Raw genomic sequence first — 20,947 nt, 5'->3', positions numbered from 1 at the left:
AGGTCAACTGGACAAAATGCATGACGAGTCCATGGCCTACTTGGGTTTTCGGTATGGAGGAAACAGCCAGCCATTAGAGTTGAATTCAAGATACAATGTAATAATAAAAAAATATTAAAGTTGAGTTATTTTATAAATAATACAGCTAGTCCATGCAGGTCCTTTTCTGACTTTTTCTACTTGTTTTGTATTATGTGTAGCAAAAAAGAAGAAAAAAGATAACAGATACAATAACAGATACAGAACACTGATTTTTTTTTTCATTTGATACCAATATATATATATATATATATATAGTATAAAATTGAGCTGTTTTTCAGTCCAATCTAATTGGGTTGGTTGGTTGACTCCAGCTCTCTGTAACTTCCTGTGTGTATATATACTTGTACCCTTCCCTTTCTCTCCCTCATAGTGAACCATCATTCCCTTCTGTAAGTCATTAGTTTTAAGGTTATAACAGACCTATTGGAGAAAGAGAGAGAGAGAGACAGAGACAAGAGGCAGAAGCAAAGAGGGTGAGAAAAACAGATTTTAGGAGAATGGCAGGAGGATTTGGAGGTGATGGGGTGCTATCAGAAAGGGCTCATCAATATGAGTATAGGATTACTGGGTATTTCATCTTTGCTTGCATTGTTGCAGCCCTTGGAGGCTCTCTCTTTGGTTATGATCTGGGTGTTTCAGGTCAGTTCTTTTCACAGGTTTATGATTCTAAAATAAAATTTGAAACATTAAATTCTCTTTTGATCTGGGTGTTTGTAATTCATGGATATCAGCATATCCTGTGAAGCAGGTTTGTTAGACTGATGTTTTTCTTGATCAAGTTGAAACCTGTTTTATATTGAAGGACCAATATCATGATCATTAAAATTGTTTTTACAAAACTAATTTGAGAGGTTGGAGGAATATGACAGGGGGTGAAATTTGAAACTTTGAATTTTTTCAACTAGTTTTTCATAGAAAAAAAAAAATACAGGAAATGATGATAGAATGCTTTGTCTGTGTTCTCAAAAGCATATTATGACGCTTTAAGGAATTCTAAATCCTAATTCTGCATTTCTTCTATGTAATTTATGGGGCAGATTTTTTATTCCTGTACTGTTCATTTTCCAAATGGTTGCAAAGTCTTTCAATACAATACCTTAGGTGCAACATACCATCACTGATGTGTTGCCTCACCTAACAAAAATGAACATACCTTTTCTGTGATTTCCTTATCCACAAAAATGGACAGAAGCCTTCATAGATAAAAAAGTTTCTATGATTTTAGATAAGACATTGAAAGCATACCTGCCATCTGCAACAAGCATATTCCATAATGCTTAGGATTTTTGTTTTTCCGTATGAAAAAGAATGTTACCCTTCAAGGTTTAAGGGAAGGAAAATGGAATTATATACTACTGTGGGGAAGAGGCCTCTTTTGGCATATAATTCCAAAATCAAGATAAAGAATGTTACTTTTGATGCTAAATTTCAGGTGGGGTGACTTCCATGGATGATTTCTTGAAGGAATTCTTCCCGAAAATTTACAGAAGGAAGCAACTGCACCTCAATGAGACAGATTACTGTAAATATGATAACCAAATTCTGACACTCTTTACATCGTCCCTGTACTTTGCGGGACTCATTTCAACATTTGGAGCTTCCCATGTTACCAGAAACAAAGGCAGGAAAGCCAGCATTCTTGTTGGAGCAGTCAGCTTCTTTATAGGAGCAGTCCTGAATGCTGCTGCCAAAAACATTGCAATGCTGATCATCGGTCGAATATTTCTTGGTGTTGGCATTGGATTTGGAAACCAAGTAAGCCTAATGCTCTCCACCAATGAAAATTGACAGCATCTTTCTGATTTACTAACAACTTTCTTGTCCTATAATCCAGGCAGTTCCCTTGTATCTCTCGGAAATGGCTCCTGCGAAAATTCGAGGAGCAGTTAACCAACTTTTTCAGCTGACAACCTGCTTAGGCATCCTGATAGCTAACTTGATAAACTATGGAACCGATAAAATCCATCCATGGGGTTGGAGATTGTCTCTTGGTTTAGCTACAGTCCCAGCAACTCTTATGTTTGTTGGGGGCCTTTTTCTTCCTGAGACCCCAAATAGTCTTGTAGAGCAAGGCAGATTAGAAGAAGCAAGAAAAGTACTGGAGAGAGTGAGAGGCACCACAAAAGTTGATGCTGAGTATGCTGACCTGGTTGATGCCAGCAATGCAGCTCGAGCAATCAAACACCCGTTCAGGAATCTACTTGCAAGAAAAAATCGTCCCCAATTGGTGATAGGAGCCTTGGGAATTCCTGCATTCCAACAGCTCACCGGCATGAACTCTATCCTCTTCTATGCACCCGTCATATTTCAGAGCTTGGGATTTGGCTCAGGGGCAGCTCTATATTCATCTGTCATTACTAGTGGAGCGCTTGTTCTCGCTGCATTCATTTCAATGGCTTTAGTTGATAAGTTTGGCAGAAGAGCTTTCTTCTTAGAAGCTGGAACTGAGATGATATGCTGCTTGGTAAATGCACATTTAAGCAGACTAAGAAACTCTCACTTTAGTTACCAGGTTGCCTACAATATTCTATTGCATATACTCACTATACTTTTGTTTTTTCAATCTATGCAGGTTGCTGTGGCCATAACTCTAGCCCTGAAGTTTGGACAAGGAGAAGTCCTCCCAAAAGGAATTGGGATCTTCCTTGTTGTTGTCATTTGCATATTTGTTTTGGCTTATGGAAGGTCTTGGGGTCCTTTGGGGTGGTTAGTTCCAAGTGAGCTATTTCCCTTGGAAACAAGATCAGCTGGACAGAGTGTGGTGGTCTGTGTCAATCTCCTCTTCACAGCTCTGATAGCACAGTGCTTCCTCGCGTCGCTATGCCATCTTCAATATGGGATTTTTCTGCTGTTTGCAGGCTTGATAATGATTATGAGCAGCTTCATCTTCTTCCTCCTGCCAGAAACAAAGCAGGTGCCCATAGAAGAAATATATCTTCTCTTTCAGAAACACTGGTTTTGGAAAAGAATAGTAGGAGATGGGGAGCAAGTTGGACCCAATGGGAAGCCAGGAGCACAAGTTTAGAATCTCTGGCTAGCACAAGAAGAAAACATTGTTCAGATTTCTTATTCATAGTTTGTTTTCTGAATGCAGTTCTATATATAATTAAGAATTAGTTTCAACAGTTTCAAAAGTTCAAAGAATTAATATCATTTAGGTCCGGGATAAGTCGCCAAATTTAGAACCAAAATGGCCTGGAAATGTAATATCTGCATGGCAGACAACCTCCATTTTCATAGTAACTACACATCTCTCTGGTCGTGGATATATGTTTATCCTGTTTGTTCTTGTCATGGCAATAACATTCCAAACAAGCATCTGAGTTCCATTGAAAATTAGAAGACAGCATAAAAATTTCTGACCAGAAGTTAAATAAACATCATAATTGCTGACAGCATCAGCATCAGCATCACCAGATACGTTTTGGTTTGTCACTAACTAGCGATGCGACATTTATCCAAAGAATACAGGATAACCTTGTTATAAATTATTGCATTTTCATCTGACTTTTTGTAGCACTAAATATTTTAGAAATCCAATTATTAAATATCGTAAAAGAAATTTTTTCAACTTTTTCGTTCGGTATGAACCAACTTTCCGTTAAAAATATACAGTGGTCAGATGTTCATCGTCCTTATCTAAATGGATATGTTCAAATTTCCTCTTTCTCCCCTCTTTTCTGACCAAATTTTTTTAAAAGTTAATATTTCTTTCCTAATCGGTGTCAGTGACCCGACATATATTTATTAGTATGAAAACTACATAAATACAACCCACAATTAAATAATTATGGTCAATAATAATATAATAATGTACCCAAAATTAGTTCTATTGGCCCGGAAAACCAAAGCATTGTCAGAATTGACAAAAATTGGGATGTCAAATGGAAGCCAAATTTGTACCACCAAAAACTCTGCATGGCATTCATAATCACATCTCAGAAAATTCATGCTAATAGCTTAGCAAGTTCATCAACTCTCAAACTTCCCTGTGGTACAACATTATCTAGACTTTCCCCAAAATCTCTTGTTCTTTTAACTTTAGTATCCTTCATCTGAATCTTCTCACTTCCTCTTTTCACAGGAACTGTTATCTCTTTCACTTCTGAAACACTGGCTTCTTGCTTCATAATCTTTATTCTCTTCTGAACTGCTACTTTCTTAGGTCGATGATGCTTGAACACAGGGCCAGGGGGAGCAGACTGCGCCAAGGCAACTGCCCTTTGAAAAATAATGTCGGCATCCAAGGCAGAATCATCTAAAATAAGTGCACTCCCACTCCCAACAGCTTCGTTCAAAAGTAACAGCACGTTCTCCATACAAGGTCCACTCGACCTTGCTGGCTCACTGAGATTTTCTGAGCTCACTGAAGCACATTGTGGGTTCTCATTACTTCTCGGACCCCCCGTGACTGTAGTTGGTGATGCTTCATCAGCAGCGCAGCCTGTATTATCCAATATGCGGTCAATTCCAGATGGATCCAATATAGCTTTTGATTCATCATCTTCAACATCTGAAATGGTTTCAGTTACATGGGTCCCTCCAACAGCTGAAACCCCATCAACTGTGGCACATGGCTCAACATATTGTGAAGGAGATAGATCCCCACTTTCCTCTGCACCCACAACTTCAGAACCAATAGAGGGTGTGCTTGTATTGAGTATTTCAAGACTTGCATCCTTGACTGAAACTGTAGAAGCGCATGATGTTGATTCTTCCTGGCCTTCCAAGGGAGGTGCAATAGAAGTTGAATCATCAACGTCAGATCCTTTGACTTCCTTGAGATCATTCTCTGGATAAGGAATAGAAGACTTCCATTCCCGACCTCTCCACATAAGAATGTGCTCAAGTTCAAATGAAATTAGCACGCAAGGGACAAGATCCTGCATTCACATAGTTAAGAGAATTTCTTAGCATGCTTTGCTATGAAAATTATCATGACAAGAGAAATGTTCTCTAAAAGAATAGCAGACCTTTAGTTTAGCACCTATTTTCCGGTAGTCACTCCCATTCATCCCTGTACAATTTATTCGCACTAATTCACACTCTTCAAAGGCCTCTCTGGCATTTTTTGCCAACTCAGAGTATACTCCATTTTTCCCTGTTAAAAACAAACTCACCATTATGAGTTTACTTGAGGGCAAAACTGAAACATTCTTATTGCCATTCTAAAGATTACATTAGGCATAAGCATATGGTACCTAGCTTGCATATTGGTATCAGATTCCGTCCCTTCTTGCGCATTTCAGTTGCTTCTTCTAGTGTTAGACCCTCAGGAGCCCGTTGAACCAGTCTAGGATATACAGGAGTGATAGGTCTCCAAAGCATGAGAGGAAACTGCGGACGAGTTTTGTAGTTGTAGTTTCTGCCTCGGAAAAGGTATATCACCCCACCTTTTCTGTAAATGATTTTCCCTCCAGTTTTTTCCTATCAAACAATATAATCCAATAATAATTAACTCAAATGACAAACAAACCAAATCTCAAACAACCTGACATTCTTTGGTAATCTTATATTTGTAAATAGTGAGTCATAGTTTGGCTGTTACTCAACCTACTTTGTTATCATGCCATATATACTTCACAAATCAATGCTAAGATGAATGCATGAAATCACAAGTGACAAGCATATTCAGCAAGAAGAACCAACCTCTATTTGCTCGCACACGTTGTCCATGTCGACTGTACACACTCCTTTGCATTTTATCTTGCACACTCTCCGGCGCTTCCAGTGAGCATGTATGTTATCCAACATGTTGTGGGTGAAACCATCTCTACCTAAAAAGCCGAATGAATAGAATCATAAAATAAAAACTCATAAGCTTAGTTTGCAAAGTTGAAAACTTGAGGCTACAAATCTCTGGCATTTTGAAGTTCTAAATCTAAAACTCACATCATCTACCACCACAATTGAAATTAAAACTGCCTCCAATTTCACAATCTCACCAAGAATGAATCAAAATTCCAAATGAAAGAAAACAAATAAAGGCTATAAAGTCAAATGAACAAGATTATATACCCATATTCAACTGCCTCCTGGTTTTGATACACCCTTTAACCAACTCTTTAACCTCCTCAGGCGTCAGTGGGTCACCCAATATCTCATCCCTAGACTTCACATACTTTGGACCCGACCCGGGTAAGTACGGACCAGGGGACTGCACCGGCTTAACCCCTTTCTTATGCGGTGGTGGCAGCTGGAACGAGTCGAATTCCTTCAATTTCTTCTTGCTCGGAGGCAATGGGGCCCGACCCGTCCACGGCCGGGCCATCGTGGTGGGCCCGAATGGCGCATACGCCGGTTCTCGGAGCTTAAGGGGCTTCACCTTAGGAGTCTCAGTGTAGCTGTACTTGAATTCAAATGGGGCTCCGTCGATGACGTACGAAAGGCCATCATCGCCGACGGAAATGTTGGCTTTTCTGTCAACTGTTGGACCTTTATCTTTTGGGATTTTCGAGAGCTTTGTGGGTCTAATAATTCGGCGAAATGCGGGGTGCGATTCTTTAGGGTTAGGGTTTTTAGAGTATTTGGATTTTTTGCCCGGGATGGAAGGGCTCGAGGGAAACGAAGGTGTGCCTACGGATTTGAATGTTTCACTCGTGGTGGTGGTGTCAGTGGCAGAGTCGTAAATAGTGGCAATTCTGGTGGCGGAGTCGAAGCGGCGCTCGCGGCGGATATCGTCCTCGATTTCTTGCTGGGCCCTCCGCCGCTCGTTAAATTTCTCGGCGTTGGCGTTATTCCACCGCGCGAACCGGACCTCTGTGGGCGGGCGGTTCGGGGTGGGGTTGTGGTTCGGGTTCAGGTTCAATAGTGGCGCGAAAATTGGACAGGAAGTGGGCAAATTTAGCGCCATTTACTGGGAAAGTACGATTTGGGATCCTCAAATTGAAAGCCAAAGCTTACAACTTTAAGAAGAAAGAAGGCATTTTGCTGGGTTTAGATGCAAACCAGTTAAATGACGTCGCAGAGGCAGAGCAGTTGATAGTAGGGGTTTTCAAGTTTGAGTTTTGCAGAGGGAGAGAGAGAGAGAGAGAGAGGTTTAAGGTTAGCTTGGCGCTAACTGCCAACGGCCAAGTGTCAAGTCCCTTCGAAGCGACGTCGTTAGCTAAACAAAAAGAACGACATGCCGTGTTTACATTCAGAAGACTCAGATGAGTTAGATCCTCACCTCCCGGACATTGTAGACGACATGACACATGTTGTAGGTCAATGTCTGCCTGCACTATGTGTTCTGCTTTTTGCCATGTTTTTACTACTTATGTATAGAATGACGAAAGGATGGCTTCACCGTAATACTATGAAACAGAAAGGTCATTTTAGCAAGTACCTGCTGCTTCCGCTTCCAAAGTCGGAGTTTTCTAGGATTATAATAAGTTGGCATTGGCAAAGTAGTAGTAGCAGTTTCAGCTGCAGAACCCATGAACCGACACTTGACCAAAGCCTGAAGAGATCTCTTCTGGCCTCGCACATTCAAGGTACTCCATAGAAAGATTGATTCTTTACCTCATTTGATCTTGTAAAGTCTTTAAATGTATGGGTTTTTAAAAAAATTTGAATATATTGGGTAGGTTCCTTATAAAATCACAATTTTTCCTGTTTTAAGATTTGGCCAAATTTCCATTTACAAATTAGAATGTAATTTCTTTCAGATATTGAAGTGTTGTTAAAAACAAGTGGTTGACTGTGCAATTTCTGTGATATGGATATTGCTGGCAACATTGAAATCCGGAGACTGCTGTTGATAATCGGTGGGGTGGTTGTTATTGTAGTTGCATCTGAGTGTTTTGAGCTTCCCTCTGGTAAAAAGTTTTACTTTTCAACTGCTGATAAGGGTTCAACTTCAACATCCACAGTTTTTGCCAATGTTAGCAGCTCAAACAACTCAAAGCCTAGCAAGTCTAATGTTGGTGTTGTAGTGGGCCTAGTGGCTAATGATACTGATGTTTCAGATTTGGCACCAGACGATGACAGTAATTCACACAAGGAGCTCATGTTGGAGAAGAATTTAACCCTTGATGAGAATTTTCCGGTGGGGACGGATAGAAATGCAGAAGATATTTCTGTTCAGGAAAAGACTATCGATTTTAGAAATGATTCCTTACAGAAGACTGAAAAAACAGATGAAAGTTACAAGGCAGACAATGGACCTAAAACAAGCTCTGGTTTAACAGTGAGTGAAGGTAGAAATGAAGCTGGTATTGTGCCAGTTGTATCGCAAGGTATCTCTACAGAGAGTCCGGAAACCTTAAATGCAGATTCAAAGGGCAATGTGAAACAAACTACAGAAACCCAAATTGAGCATCAAAAGACTGAGCTATGGCAGCCTGTTCCAGTCACCTTGAATGGCAATTCTACAATGACTAGTATTTCCATACTAAAGAAGTGGAATCCACGACCAACATCACTATCCCAGATGAATGCATTATTGCTTCGAATTCCTGTTTCTTCTCCTTCAATGGTACGAATTTAAATTTGAGGTTCCAATTTGGGCAACAAGGAATGAGTTAAAGTTTCTGGATACTCACTTGTACTTTTATTTGCACCAGAGTCCACGGCGGTATTCTACACGTGATCGTGAACTTCAATCTGCAAAACTAGAGATTGAGAATGCTCCCATTATAAGGAACAATCCAGGACTTAGTGCTTCTGTTTTCCGAAATCTTTCCAAATTTATAAGGTAAGCCCGTTTTGTTTAGATACCTAATCTGTCCACTATGTATATGCATGTATAAAATGCTTTATTTTCATTTTCTTTTAGTGTTTGCTTGTACTGCTTCAGTTATGTCTATATTTTTACTTTCAATTTGGGACTTATCAATCTCTACAGATTCTCTTCGTGCTTGTAGAGATACATGAGCATCCTATATTTAGATATGGAATTGTGAATATTGCTCTGATTCCATGTTGCCTTGTTTGTCTCTTCAAGGAGTTGAAAGTTTGAAATGTAGACTTCTTTGTGGAAACCCATGACAAATTTTATCTTGATATTTTATATGTATTCTATTGCAGGAGTTATGACTTGATGGATCACATGCTCAAAGTTTATATCTACAAGGAAGGTGAAAAGCCTGTATTCCATCAGCCTTTGATGAGAGGAATTTATGCCTCAGAAGGGTGGTTTATGAAACTAGTTGAGGGGAATAAAAAATTTGTTGTGAGGGACCCGAAAAAAGCTCATTTATTCTATTTACCCTTTGATTCGCATATGCTAAGGTTGACCCTTTCTGGACAAAATGTCAAAAATGGTAAGAAGGTCCTAGAGAAATACCTGAAGAGCTATGTTGGGTTAATTGCAAGAAAGTATTCTTTCTGGAACAGAACGGAAGGAGCAGATCATTTTCTTGTTGCTTGTCATGACTGGGTATGGTTCTCATGCATCAATCTAATTTTAATGTCATAGTTTCAGAGTCACCAATCTTTCTCTTCTCTTTCAAAGTTGATGAGTTCCTGTGGAGTATAAATCCTATTCAGCACCATGAGCATTATTTGTTAGTCTAGAATAACTATTAATCCAGGAGCTGTGCTTCCTGTTAGTTTGGGTGCTAATGATGCGGTTTTCTCCTATATGTTTCTGCCTTTTGCCTTTTCAAGGGGAAAATGGACACTATCAGTCATATTGAACTGCATTATACCATCCTCTATCAAAGCCTTTATCTAATACAGCCTTGTCATATGGAATTTCAGGCCCCAAAACTCACAAAACAGTGCATGAAGAATTGCATCAGATCTCTTTGCAATGCCAATGTTGGTAGAGACTTCAAAATTGGCAAGGACACCAGTCTACCTGTTACATATATACGTTCTGTTGAGAACCCTTTGCAGGATCTTGGAGGAAAACCGGCTTCAGAAAGATCTATTCTTGCCTTCTTCGCCGGGGGCATGCATGGATATCTCCGACCAATTCTACTACACTACTGGGAGAACAAAGAACCTGACATGAAAATCTTTGGCCCAATGCCACATGATATTGAGAGCAAAAAAATTTACAGGGAATACATGAAGAGCAGCAAGTATTGCATATGTGCCAGGGGTTACGAGGTTCACACACCTCGAGTAGTTGAGGCCATATTCTATGAGTGTGTGCCAGTCATCATATCAGATAACTACATGCCTCCTTTCTTTGAGGTATTTAATTGGGAGGCATTTGCAGTTTTTGTACAAGAGAAGGATATCCCTAATTTGAGAGACATTCTGCTTTCAATCCCAGAAGAGAAGTACCTTACGATGATGTCGAGTGTAAAGATGGTGCAACAACATTTCTTTTGGCACAAGAAACCCGTGAAGTATGATTTATTTCATATGATACTTCATTCAGTTTGGTACAATAGAGTTCTTCAGATAAAAACCAGATGAAAATGTGAGATTTTCAGGTTCTCTGGTACTAAAAAAGACTGGTGGCTGTAAACTAAAGGTTGCTGTAAACAAGCAGTAAAGAAAGAGAGAGCTATAAAACAGACTGACTCTACCGATGATTTCTTGCCCCTGAAATTGAGAATGAAGCTGAATACAAGGAAATTCTAGCTTAGTGGGGATAGTGTATGTAAATAGCCAATTGTGTCAAAATATTCAACAGAAGAAGAAAAAAGTAACTACAGATTGTGTTTTTGCTTCTTATGAGCTTGAAGTAGTGTTAGTTAAAGATCACATAAAGGGCCTATCCGAAAGAGAATCCAGTACTTCTTGGTCGTGAATATCTGAATAGGACGAACCGCCCGTGGATATCTTCCTTTTTTACGCCCCCACGTCGCCTATAGAAATTGCTCTACCTGTGGATTATATGTAGTGTGATCTGACAATAAGAGATTATACAACCGGCTCATACAAAAAAATTCATATATATGGGAGGCCTTGTCTTAAAGAAAAGTTTGTAACACTAATATAGAGACCACCCAAAAAGGATAAATAAAAATGATGCTGATGGGGTTCGTACGAAATCATTTTGTCTACTTTTTAGTTATTTAGTATTTCTACTTCTAGTGGAGCGCCAGAGCAGAGGATGCCAAAATGTTAGTTAATGGTCAACACTGGACAGTGGCAGTCGTGTAAATTGAGTAACAACTAATAACCAAAGTGTACTTTCACTTTTATAGCTGTCCTTTTAAGCCAACAAAAAAAAAAGATAATGAATACAGTAAGTAAGCCAGATGGCGTCATGGCAGAGTGAAGACAAAAACCAATGAATTTCAGCAAAAAATATATATATTAAATGCTTGTCCCGATCAATTGTAAAAATTTATATTTCATTTAAGGAAAAGTATATTAAATCAATAATTGGTTGAGACTGAAGAGTGAGATGCTCTTCCTTCTTTAAACGGACTTTCAAAGGACCAAACTTGGAAAAGCCGTCTTCTTTACTTCCCAAAAACAAAGAAAAGCCGTGTTCTTTGCAAAAGGTTTCTTATTTCCTTTTTTGGGGTATACTCATACATACTGAACTGTTCAGTTTTGGGTTTTTCTGTTTGGCTTCAAAGGAAATTCAGCCTCAAGTTTTGTGCTTTCCTATACTCAGGTCAGTTATGGTCTTTCATTTTCTCGGGAACCAAACAAGAATAGCATTTCTTGTTGCTAATGCCTCCAGAATGTTAGTGTTTCTCAGTCACTCAGATAAGGCATAGATTCATAAACTAGACTAGAATGCCTGCCAATTGTAACTGAAATTGCTTGAGTTCTGTTTTACATTATTGATGATGAAGCTTAATTAATGTGTGTATAACTATTAAATTAGCCTTAATTAGTAATCTCTATTGAGCCAGCCAGCCAGCTTTCATTGTTGTTTTTTGGTAATTAAATTAAGGATTTTGCTATCATGTTTATATGATGTGAGTGAGGTGATTTTGAATTGTTGTTTCCGTTTTTTCACTATAACAAAGTTAGCTTTATTGGTGCTCTCTGCTCTCTAACTGTTCATGAACTTCACTGTTTGTTTTGGTCTCTACCCTGATTACATGTTAACAATTCCAAATATTAATGCTTCAAATTCTTGTATTTATTTTTCCAATGTGTGATTCTGGGTTGTCTATGGTGCCTATCTGATTGTAATTTGTATGTATAATTTTATCATTGTGGGAACTTTATGCAGGACTTGGCAAGTATTAGGGCCTGGTATGAAGTACTCATTTCAATTTCCTAAGATATGCCATGTAGAAACCGGGAGATGGCTTTTTCTTCTGGGAGTACTGGCTGTTACTTACGTATCGTTTCAGTCATTGTTGCTTCCCTATGGAAATGCTCTTCGGTCTCTGTTGCCTCAGAATGAGGTTCAAGAACAATTCAAAGGTAGCGGCGTCTTCTCTATTCATTCTTCTGCCAAGTCTGTGATGGTCCGCAATCCTCTTACGGTACATTCTTCTTCGGATTTTATTGATGTTTCAATGTTTAGTGGGGTGGAGAAAGCTGCTGGTAACTCTGGTCTTGGAGGAGAAATTGGACATGATCGTGGACGGAAGGGAAAGGATGTACATAAGGAAATTGATTTAATATTAGAAGAAAAAGGGATAGATAATACTTTTGCAAATACCATTCATAGAAATGTAGATCACAATTTTCCGTCTGAGAATGTGGTAGACACAAATGGAAGTCTAGCATTAGTCAGTATTGAAAATCAAGAAAATGGTTCTGTTCAGGATAAGGCTAATGTGGCTAAGTATGGCTTCCCCTTGGAGCGGATTGTGTTACCAAACTATGAAACTTCTACTGAGAATACTTTGAAAGAAAATTCAAATCTGACAGCAAAAAAATCTGATGGTGTCAAGACTGGTTTTCCATCCTCTCCACTCATTTTACCTGCAGCAGCTTCGTTGGCAAATGCGACCAATGCTTCTGTTGGTTCTACTTCCTTCAAAAGTGATGTTGTGACTTCAAAAAATGGTTCTGTGGTGATGACAAATCCTGGGAGGAAGAAGATGAAGAGTGAATTGCCACCAAAGTCAATAACATCAATATATGAGATGAATCATATACTAGTGCGGCACCGTGCGTCTTCACGTTCTTTGGTATAAATATTTCTGTTGCCAACCTAATCATCCCTTAATCAGTTTATGTAGGGGTTCCTAACTTCTTATATTTTGTTGCAGAGACCACGATGGTCCTCTGTACGTGACCAGGATATCCTAGCTGTGAAGTCACAGATTGAGCATCCTCCTGTTGCAATAAATGATCGAGAACTTTATGCCCCTCTCTTTCGAAATGTTTCTATGTTTAAAAGGTAATTGGAATTAAAATAGGAGTTGATTTGATTTTAATCCTACATTGAAGCCTAATTTGCCATTATCAAGTGATGCTCTTTTTTCTTTTTTAACAAGAAAGTGATTCTTTTTAAAGTAATAGTTGTTCCATTATCAGGAGTTACGAACTTATGGAACGCACACTGAAAATCTATATCTACAAGGATGGAAACAAGCCCATCTTCCATCAACCAATACTCAAGGGGTTATATGCTTCAGAAGGATGGTTCATGAAACTGATGCAGGGATATAAGCGCTTTGTTGTGAAGGATCCACGAAAGGCGCATCTGTTTTATATGCCATTTAGTTCACGGATGCTAGAGTACAGTCTATATGTACGTAACTCTCACAACCGTACAAACCTACGCCAATTTTTGAAGGAATATTCTGAAAAAATTGCAGCAAAGTATCCTTACTGGAACAGAACTGGTGGAGCAGATCATTTTCTTGTTGCTTGCCATGACTGGGTATGCTCTCCATGCATCTTTCCTTGTCCTTGATTTTGCTTGGGTGACTAATTTCTTCTTTGTTATTTTGATAAGATACAAAGAGAGTAGAATGAGATTCATGACCTAAGCTTTCACTTTCAAATGAATCTTATCATATTGGCCCATGTGAATACCAAATCTAGTGAGGAGGTTGTTTAAACCGACCAAAGGACCGTTTTCAAAAGTGGAACGCCACATGTTCTGTCCATAAATGTGTGCTTGTTTGAGCCCATAATGACTGCAATTTCCTACATGTGTGTGTGTGTGTCTCTTTCTGTGTGCATGTATTCTTAATATGAAAGGTTGGCTTTTATAGGCTCCATATGAAACAAGGCACCATATGGAACGTTGCATGAAAGCCCTCTGCAATGCTGATGTAACCGGCGGCTTTAAAATAGGAAGGGATGTGTCCCTTCCAGAAACGTATGTTCGGTCTGCGAGAAATCCTCTTAGAGATCTTGGCGGCAAACCTCCTTCTCAGAGGCAGATTCTTGCCTTTTATGCTGGAAATATGCATGGCTATTTACGTCCAATTCTGCTAGAGTACTGGAAAGACAGAGACCCTGATATGAAGATCTTTGGTCCAATGCCTCCTGGTGTTGCAAGCAAAATGAACTATATCCAGCATATGAAGAGCAGCAAATACTGTATCTGCCCCAAGGGTTACGAGGTCAACAGCCCACGGGTGGTCGAAGCAATATTTTACGAGTGCGTACCTGTGATCATATCCGACAATTTTGTTCCGCCATTTTTTGAGGTTTTGAATTGGGGGGCATTCTCAGTAATTCTTGCTGAGAGAGACATTCCAAACTTGAAAGAGATACTGCTTTCAATACCGGAAGAGAAGTATCTTCAGATGCAGCGAGGGGTCAGGAAGGTTCAAAAGCATTTTCTTTGGCATGCTAGGCCCCTCAAGTATGATCTCTTCCACATGACTCTTCACTCAATTTGGTACAACAGAGTTTTTCAGATAAAAATCCGGTAAGGTTGCTTAAGCATGGTGAAATGTTAAGAGCAGACGGCAGAGGTGGAAATGTAAATGCCAGTCCCAGAAATAGAAATGGGGCTGTTTTTCTTCTCTGTAATATATCAGCTTCTTATTCTCCCTGTGAATTTGTAGAAATAGTTTCAGTTAAAAATCTAGCCCATGAAATAACTGCAGGTAAAGCTTTATGTACTATTTTCAGCTTTCACCTTGTCAATGGTAATTACACATTGCTATTGAAAGCTCAGTAGTTGCTTTATTGATTATACTTTCAGCGGTCTTGGTGGTCTATACTTGTAAATTATCAAATAAGAGGAAACCTTTCAAGGTCACAAACTATGAGCCGGAGATGGTTCAGGATAAGTTACTTACTGGGATTTCACAGTATCTAGGTAAGCCAATCATGTACGGAAAAGAAATGATTATGGAGGCAACCATGAACCTTGATGAACATTGTAAAATTTGGGGTTCAATTTACAAAGGCACTATGTATGGGAAGGTTTTAGCCTTAAAGAGAAGCAAGGGAGATATCAAGGAGGAGCTGAACATCCTGCAGAAAGTAAATCATGTGAATTTGGTAAGTTTTCTGGGCACTTCATGCGAAACAGATGGAACTCGCTTCTTGGTTTACGAATACGCTAAGAACGGATCACTTGAAAAGTGGTTGCACCCCAACTTTGATGTAAATAGGTCCTTTTTTGTTTTATTTTTTTTTATGGCAATAGGTCCGTTGGTCGACCCGACGTCCTCGTCGACACACTCGCACCACACGGTAGAGTGGCTCTGATACCAAATTATCACATTCCGGATCGGCACTGTTGTAGCACGTTATTGTCCACTTTGGGCCCTCTCATGCCCTCACGGTTTTGTTTCTGGGAACTCACGAGCAACTTCCCAGTGGGTCACCCATTTTGGGATTGCTCTAGCCCAAACTCGCTTAATTTTGGAGTTCCCATGACTCCGAAGCCAGTGAGCTTCCAAATGGCCTCGTGCTAGATGAAGGTGGGCATGTAGATATAAGGCACATCACCCCCTCTCCGTTGGTCGATGTGGAATGTTACAAGTGGAGGAAAAGTCAATGCTGGATATGATGCTTGGAAACTTTCAAGCAACAGGGAAGAGGCAGAGCTATCAAAAAATCAATGGAAATAAATAAGTAGTTTAATTCGGGTCTACATATAAAATGTGTGTAAAGCAACTTTCAAAATGCAAGTTCTCAAACAATTAGAAGCAGTTTGACCATTACATTATATCATATAGTAAAAATTAGGGAGAAGCTGAATACAGTCTTTCAATGCAAAAGTTTTCTACAATGAAGACGCATTCGTAAGTTCTTACTTCATCTTGAAGCCTTGTGAGGAGACATCAAAACGAACTTTAAGTGGCCTTGGGAAATCATTGTGTCAAATACAAGTCATTCCACCCAAGTTGCTTTTAAACAAGCCAGAGAAAGATCTGAATTTATGAGACCCAATTTCCGGAAGAGAAATAGGACTAGTTCACTTACATTTTCAAGTATCGGCATGCTATAAAGCTCCACAAATTTGTCCAGAAGTATCTCGTTCATTTGGTCCACATCACATGCATGAGTCCAGAAGGAATCATGCACCCCTGCAAGCATATTTTAACACATATGTGAGACTTCAAACATACGTCAATATGTAAGTGAGAACTAAAACCAACATACTTCAAACATACTTCAAAAGAGACTATGTTTTGATGAATCTATGCCCCCTAATCCTCTAAGTACAGAGCACTTCAGCAGGGTGTAGAGACTAGCCTTTTTCAACTCTTTCTGTTCTGATCTGGGTTTTTGCTAAAATGGAGATGGCTCTTGTTGGGTTGCTCAGAACAGCTTGGATTGCAGCGATACTGCCTATACTCAAAGCTTCTGTACCTTCTTCTAGGTTGAGCTCATTTCATGGAGTTGTTTTGGAATTTGCCAAGAGAGGAAAGATCATGAAGTCATTTGGGTGTCTTAATTCAATTTCTCTATAGCCCAAGAGCCCTACCAACTACTACTATGCCATTACTCGAGTATCTACCGTCCCTTTTTGATTTTTTACATTTCCAAAGTTATTACCCGTATAGAGATTTTACCACTTTCACGTTTAATAATGTATTATACACGCGCGCGCGTATTTCTCATGTTTAATACACGTATTTTTTACAATAAAATTTTATGATTCTTCCTTTCATGTTTACTGTTGTGGTATTTTGACTTTGACATATGTATTTTGGTTGTTCAGGAGATCAAGTTTGGTTGGAAAATTGTAGTTGGCTCAATAGTTGGATTCTTTGGTGCAGCATTGGGTAGTATGGGAGGTGTTGGGGGTGGAGGCATTGCTTGCCTTGATCATTGGTTTTGATCCCAAGTCTTTCACGTTTATTGAAATTTTTGTAAAAAATACGTGTATTAAACATGAGAAATACGCACGCGCACGTGTATAATACATTATTAAACGTGAAAGTGGTAAAATCTTTATACGGGTAATAACTTTGAAAATGTAAAAAATAAAAAAGGGACGGTAGATACTCGAGTAATGGCATAGTAGTAGTTGGTAGGGCTCTTGGCTATAGAGAAATTGAATTAAGACACCCAAATGATTTCACAAAAGACTTAATAAATAGAAATTAATTACTTTGTGTTCTTTTTCTTCAATTTTTTTATACTAAATAATAATTAAAATATAATTACTAAGCAAAGTGATTAAAAAAGGCTAGGATATTACTTGATTATGTATAGTAAATTAAAGAAGTAGGCCAAAAACCAAAAGCAAAGAAACACATTTTATATTTATTAAATATTAAAAATTAAAAAGAGTATAGCCGAGCGGCTATACTTGTATATATTAAAAAAAAGGACGCTCCCAGCCCCTAGGTGCCACGTGTCAAAGGAGTAAAGACTCTTTGTTTAAAAAAAAAAATAAAGGGGAAAACGGGTAGCGCCGCACGGCTATACTATTTTTTTAAAATTAAAAAACCGTATAGCCGGGCGGCTATACTAATATATATAAAAAGGCCGGCCATGGCCTAAGCCCACGCGTCAAAGAGGCCTAACCCACGTGTCAAAGAGGTAAAGCCATACTATTTTTTAAATGCAAAAAAGCGTATAGCCGCACGGCTATACTATTTTTTTTAAAATTCAAAAAAATATAGCCGGCCGGCTATACTATTATATATATAAAAAGGCCGGCCGATGACCTGAGCCCACGTGTCAAAGAGATAAAGCCATACTATTTTTTAAATGCAAAAAAGAGTATAGCCGCCCGGCTATACTCTTTTTTTAAATTCAAAAAAATAGTATCGCCGTTCGGCTATACAATTATATATATATATATATAAAAAGGCCGGCCCATGGCCTAAGCCCACGTGTCAAAGAGGTAAAGCCATACTATTTTTTAAATGCAAAAAACGAGTACCGCCGCACGGCTATACTATTTTTTTAAAATTCAAAAAAATAGTATAGCCGGCCGGCTATACTATTATATATATATATATAAAGGCGGGCCCATGGCCTCTCCCCACGTGTCAAGTAGGCCTATGCTCACGTGTCAAAGAGGTAAAGCCATACCATTTTAAATGCAAAAAACGAGTATAGCCGCACGGCGATTCTATTTTTTTTTAAATTCATAAAAATAGTATAGCCTGGCGGCTATACTACTATTTTATAAAAAGGCCGGCCCGTGGCCTAAGCCCACGTGTGAAAGAGGTAAAGCCATACTATTTTTTAAATGCAAAAAAGGGGTATAGCCGCACGGCCATACTATTTTTTTTAAATTCAAAAAAATAGTAAGGCCGGACAATGCAGCTGCAGAATCAACGCCGCCCTTGCTGTGCCCCAACAGCATCACACGCTTACCGGATCCCCAGTAAAGCTCCTCAATGTATTGCTTGAGTTCCCATGCATTGTGCTCAACATATGCCTTCATCCAAGAAAACATATGAAAAGGGAAGACAAATTTCACAAAACTCAGTCATCAATGCTCACAGAGTAATGACTCATTATCTCACTGTGAATTTTTGCAATATGGCAAGCTAGACCCATCTTCGAAAAGAATTTCTTTGTTCCAACAAAGTATAAGGGGCCGTGATTGCTAAAGAGGCCTGAAAAATCAAAGTTCCCATAACTATAGGCGCCACAACGCTAAATGTGGATTGAACCGGGGAGAAGAACAAAGTCCAAAGGGAAAAATAATCTCAGGTGAAACATTTTAAGTCACGTATATTTGTCCTACAGAACTTAGTCGCTTATGTATGTTCCCGTAGAAGCCTCTGCTTTTCATCTGCTACGAGTATGTACACCTGCAATGAGAGAGAGAGAGAGAGAGAGAGAGAGAGAGAGAGAGAGAGAGAGAGAATTAATATATATATATATATATATGTTGACAGATTTTCTTCTCATTAGTCATTGACTCATTGCTGAGAGAATTATCTCAGATGAAAATGGAAGTATATTAAGCTCCATTATACTTACAGAGTTAAGGTTGAAATTAGAGCTCTATGTATGCAAAACATTACACTGGTACAGGATCTTGTTCGAGGATTTCCTTTCCTGTAATTCCATCTTTCAAAGTTTTAAAGTAAACATTGTAGTCCTTATCGGGGGGTGGATTTTGAGGGTCCACTGTAAATGGCTCACTAAATGGCACAACACTTTTAACCTGCAAATGAGTTTATAAGCATCTCAGAATCTGCAAAAGCTTTTAACTTCCAAAAATAGCAAAATACAGCCACAGCACGCAGCACACAATTAAGGGACATAAGTCGGGCTGTGACCTCAAATGTCTCGCCAGACGCATAGCTTTCCAACGCACCAACACAAATATGAGCAACCTCCTCTCTTGATATCTTACCCTGCATATATATATATATATATAAATACTATAAATCATAACATTCAGATATTATTCCTATTATAAGGGAAAGAAAGAGCAACACATGTCATCACAGGCATACAACAAAGAGAGAATAGTGATCTTCTATTTGATTATATACCGTTATATTGTCTCCTTGGTCAAAAATGAGATTTGCTCCGGCAGGCTCCTCAGTTAATGCACAAGGCCTCACAATTGTATATGGTATTCCACTTTCCCGTATTAAATCCTCCTCTTGCTCCGAAACTTATCAATGTACAAAATCGAAAGAGCTAAATCTGACCCAGAAAAAGAAAAAGAACAGAAAAGAGCTAAGAAGTTCTATTTTGATAAACTGATTATATATAAAAATATCAAACAGCTTGCACTGAATTAGTAAGAAACCTTCAACTTGAATGTCAGGATAAAATCCAATTCCTTGTTTAAGCGAACAGCAGGAGGTTGTTTACTTAGATCAAGTCCAGGCCTGTCAGGTCGGGTAATTCCTGCAGAACCTCCGCGCACGAGCCTACAAGGAACACAAGCAAAGAGATTCTTTAAAGACTAAAACAGAAAATGCACACAGCAGATCAATTATGTTTAGTCATTAAGAAGATAATCCAACAAAATGAAAAGAAAGTGAAACCTGGGAGTAATAGGCTCTTTTAGATATGCTCGTATGCTTGATAATGGGAGCTTAAATGCCCCTTCCACAAAAGTAGGATTCAGTTTCCCATCAAATTCAAACTTGCTATAATTTTGAATCCCATCAATAAACATAGAAGAAAATGAAGTGAAAGAATAGACTAAAATATAGTGGCTGCAGAACTGTGCCTACAATGACGCAATATTCCTGGGTTCAAAAGGTGGTGCATCTGATACAGTTCTTGCTCGAAATATCGGCTTCAACGAAGAAAATGGCACACGTACCCGGAAAAAATACGACAGACCCACCCTGGCACCCAAACCCTAAATCCTAAAGAACCAGACCCACCCTGGCACCCAGACCCGCCTAGCGCCGCCTAGACCCGCCTAGTGCCGCACAGACCCTCCTTGCGCCGCCCAGACCCGCCTAGCTCCTCCTAGACCCTCCTTGCGCCTCCTAGACCCGCCTAGGATAGGGTCATTAAGGTTTGATCTCTGGCTTAACTAATTCTAAAGTGATTGTGCAGGTTCAAGTTCAATGTCAGTTACGATTTTTCAATATTCTGCAGGTGTGGGATGCGGTCACTAGGACTGCCAATGGGTATAGCCGAGCGGCTCTACCTTTGAAAAATTCTAGAGTACCGCCGAACGGCTATACTTTTACGAAAATTCTATTTATGAATTATAGCTCCCGGCTATACTTCTGAA

At 39.1% G+C, this 20,947-nt stretch overlaps 5 protein-coding genes across 6 annotated transcripts; 3 read left to right on the top strand and 2 right to left on the bottom strand.

Moving 5' to 3' along the window:
• On the top strand, window positions 302-3,318 carry LOC18770815 (sugar transport protein 14). Its single transcript, XM_007201879.2, has 4 exons — window positions 302-681; window positions 1,475-1,797; window positions 1,877-2,506; window positions 2,615-3,318. The coding sequence occupies exons 1-4, from the start codon at window positions 540-542 to the stop codon at window positions 3,065-3,067; spliced, it is 1,548 nt and encodes a 515-aa protein (XP_007201941.1). The 5' UTR covers window positions 302-539; the 3' UTR covers window positions 3,068-3,318.
• LOC18771248 (CRS2-associated factor 1, chloroplastic) lies at window positions 3,823-7,071 on the bottom strand. Its single transcript, XM_007203723.2, has 5 exons — window positions 6,061-7,071; window positions 5,692-5,819; window positions 5,244-5,469; window positions 5,016-5,143; window positions 3,823-4,925 (listed from the first exon to the last, which is right to left on the bottom strand). The coding sequence occupies exons 1-5, from the start codon at window positions 6,893-6,895 to the stop codon at window positions 3,990-3,992; spliced, it is 2,253 nt and encodes a 750-aa protein (XP_007203785.1). The 5' UTR covers window positions 6,896-7,071; the 3' UTR covers window positions 3,823-3,989.
• Window positions 7,370-10,648, top strand: LOC18771627 (probable glycosyltransferase At3g07620). 2 transcript variants are annotated; one of them, XM_007204166.2, is made up of 5 exons: window positions 7,370-7,517; window positions 7,692-8,500; window positions 8,589-8,719; window positions 9,052-9,403; window positions 9,727-10,648. In XM_007204166.2, exons 2-5 carry the CDS (start codon window positions 7,742-7,744, stop codon window positions 10,393-10,395), a joined length of 1,911 nt encoding a protein of 636 aa, XP_007204228.1. In that variant the 5' UTR covers window positions 7,370-7,517; window positions 7,692-7,741; the 3' UTR covers window positions 10,396-10,648. The 2 variants fall into 2 exon arrangements, with proteins under 2 accessions (XP_007204228.1, XP_020423217.1); XM_020567628.1 differs by lacking the exon at window positions 7,370-7,517 and having other exon boundaries at window positions 7,818-7,906; window positions 7,992-8,500.
• Window positions 11,341-15,074, top strand: LOC18770038 (probable glycosyltransferase At3g07620). Its single transcript, XM_007204555.2, has 5 exons — window positions 11,341-11,551; window positions 12,122-13,034; window positions 13,116-13,246; window positions 13,384-13,732; window positions 14,070-15,074. Exons 2-5 carry the CDS (start codon window positions 12,147-12,149, stop codon window positions 14,736-14,738), a joined length of 2,037 nt encoding a protein of 678 aa, XP_007204617.1. The 5' UTR covers window positions 11,341-11,551; window positions 12,122-12,146; the 3' UTR covers window positions 14,739-15,074.
• LOC18770439 lies at window positions 18,985-20,653 on the bottom strand. Its single transcript, XM_020569106.1, has 6 exons — window positions 20,241-20,653; window positions 19,999-20,123; window positions 19,737-19,849; window positions 19,518-19,595; window positions 19,216-19,402; window positions 18,985-19,043 (listed from the first exon to the last, which is right to left on the bottom strand). The coding sequence occupies exons 1-5, from the start codon at window positions 20,372-20,374 to the stop codon at window positions 19,256-19,258; spliced, it is 597 nt and encodes a 198-aa protein (XP_020424695.1). The 5' UTR covers window positions 20,375-20,653; the 3' UTR covers window positions 18,985-19,043; window positions 19,216-19,255.

This window comes from Prunus persica, chromosome G7, assembly GCF_000346465.2.
Source record: "Prunus persica cultivar Lovell chromosome G7, Prunus_persica_NCBIv2, whole genome shotgun sequence".
In the NCBI taxonomy this organism is placed as follows: Eukaryota; Viridiplantae; Streptophyta; class Magnoliopsida; order Rosales; family Rosaceae; genus Prunus; species Prunus persica.
Note: the sequence above shows the minus strand (reverse complement) of the source record. Positions and strands in the feature narration are given on the sequence as shown.

Excerpts from the sequence above, each read along its gene's own strand:
- LOC18770815 (XM_007201879.2), top strand. The coding sequence starts at position 540 with ATGGCAGGAGGATTTGGAGGTGATGGGGTGCTATCAGAAAGGGCTCAT. Across the intron at positions 1,798-1,876 it reads GCATTGGATTTGGAAACCAA|GCAGTTCCCTTGTATCTCTC; the intron begins GTAAGCCTAATG and ends CCTATAATCCAG. Across the intron at positions 2,507-2,614 it reads CTGAGATGATATGCTGCTTG|GTTGCTGTGGCCATAACTCT; the intron begins GTAAATGCACAT and ends CAATCTATGCAG.
- LOC18771248 (XM_007203723.2), bottom strand. The coding sequence starts at position 6,895 with ATGGCGCTAAATTTGCCCACTTCCTGTCCAATTTTCGCGCCACTATTG. Across the intron at positions 5,820-6,060 it reads CAGGAGGCAGTTGAATATGG|GTAGAGATGGTTTCACCCAC; the intron begins GTATATAATCTT and ends TCGGCTTTTTAG. Across the intron at positions 5,144-5,243 it reads GATACCAATATGCAAGCTAG|GGAAAAATGGAGTATACTCT; the intron begins GTACCATATGCT and ends TGTTTTTAACAG.
- LOC18771627 (XM_007204166.2), top strand. The coding sequence starts at position 7,742 with ATGGATATTGCTGGCAACATTGAAATCCGGAGACTGCTGTTGATAATC. Across the intron at positions 8,720-9,051 it reads AATCTTTCCAAATTTATAAG|GAGTTATGACTTGATGGATC; the intron begins GTAAGCCCGTTT and ends ATTCTATTGCAG. Across the intron at positions 9,404-9,726 it reads TTGTTGCTTGTCATGACTGG|GCCCCAAAACTCACAAAACA; the intron begins GTATGGTTCTCA and ends ATGGAATTTCAG.
- LOC18770038 (XM_007204555.2), top strand. The coding sequence starts at position 12,147 with ATGAAGTACTCATTTCAATTTCCTAAGATATGCCATGTAGAAACCGGG. Across the intron at positions 13,035-13,115 it reads GTGCGTCTTCACGTTCTTTG|AGACCACGATGGTCCTCTGT; the intron begins GTATAAATATTT and ends ATTTTGTTGCAG. Across the intron at positions 13,247-13,383 it reads AATGTTTCTATGTTTAAAAG|GAGTTACGAACTTATGGAAC; the intron begins GTAATTGGAATT and ends TTCCATTATCAG.
- LOC18770439 (XM_020569106.1), bottom strand. The coding sequence starts at position 20,374 with ATGTTTATTGATGGGATTCAAAATTATAGCAAGTTTGAATTTGATGGG. Across the intron at positions 20,124-20,240 it reads AAAGAGCCTATTACTCCCAG|GCTCGTGCGCGGAGGTTCTG; the intron begins GTTTCACTTTCT and ends TGTTCCTTGTAG. Across the intron at positions 19,596-19,736 it reads ACCAAGGAGACAATATAACG|GGTAAGATATCAAGAGAGGA; the intron begins GTATATAATCAA and ends ATATATATGCAG.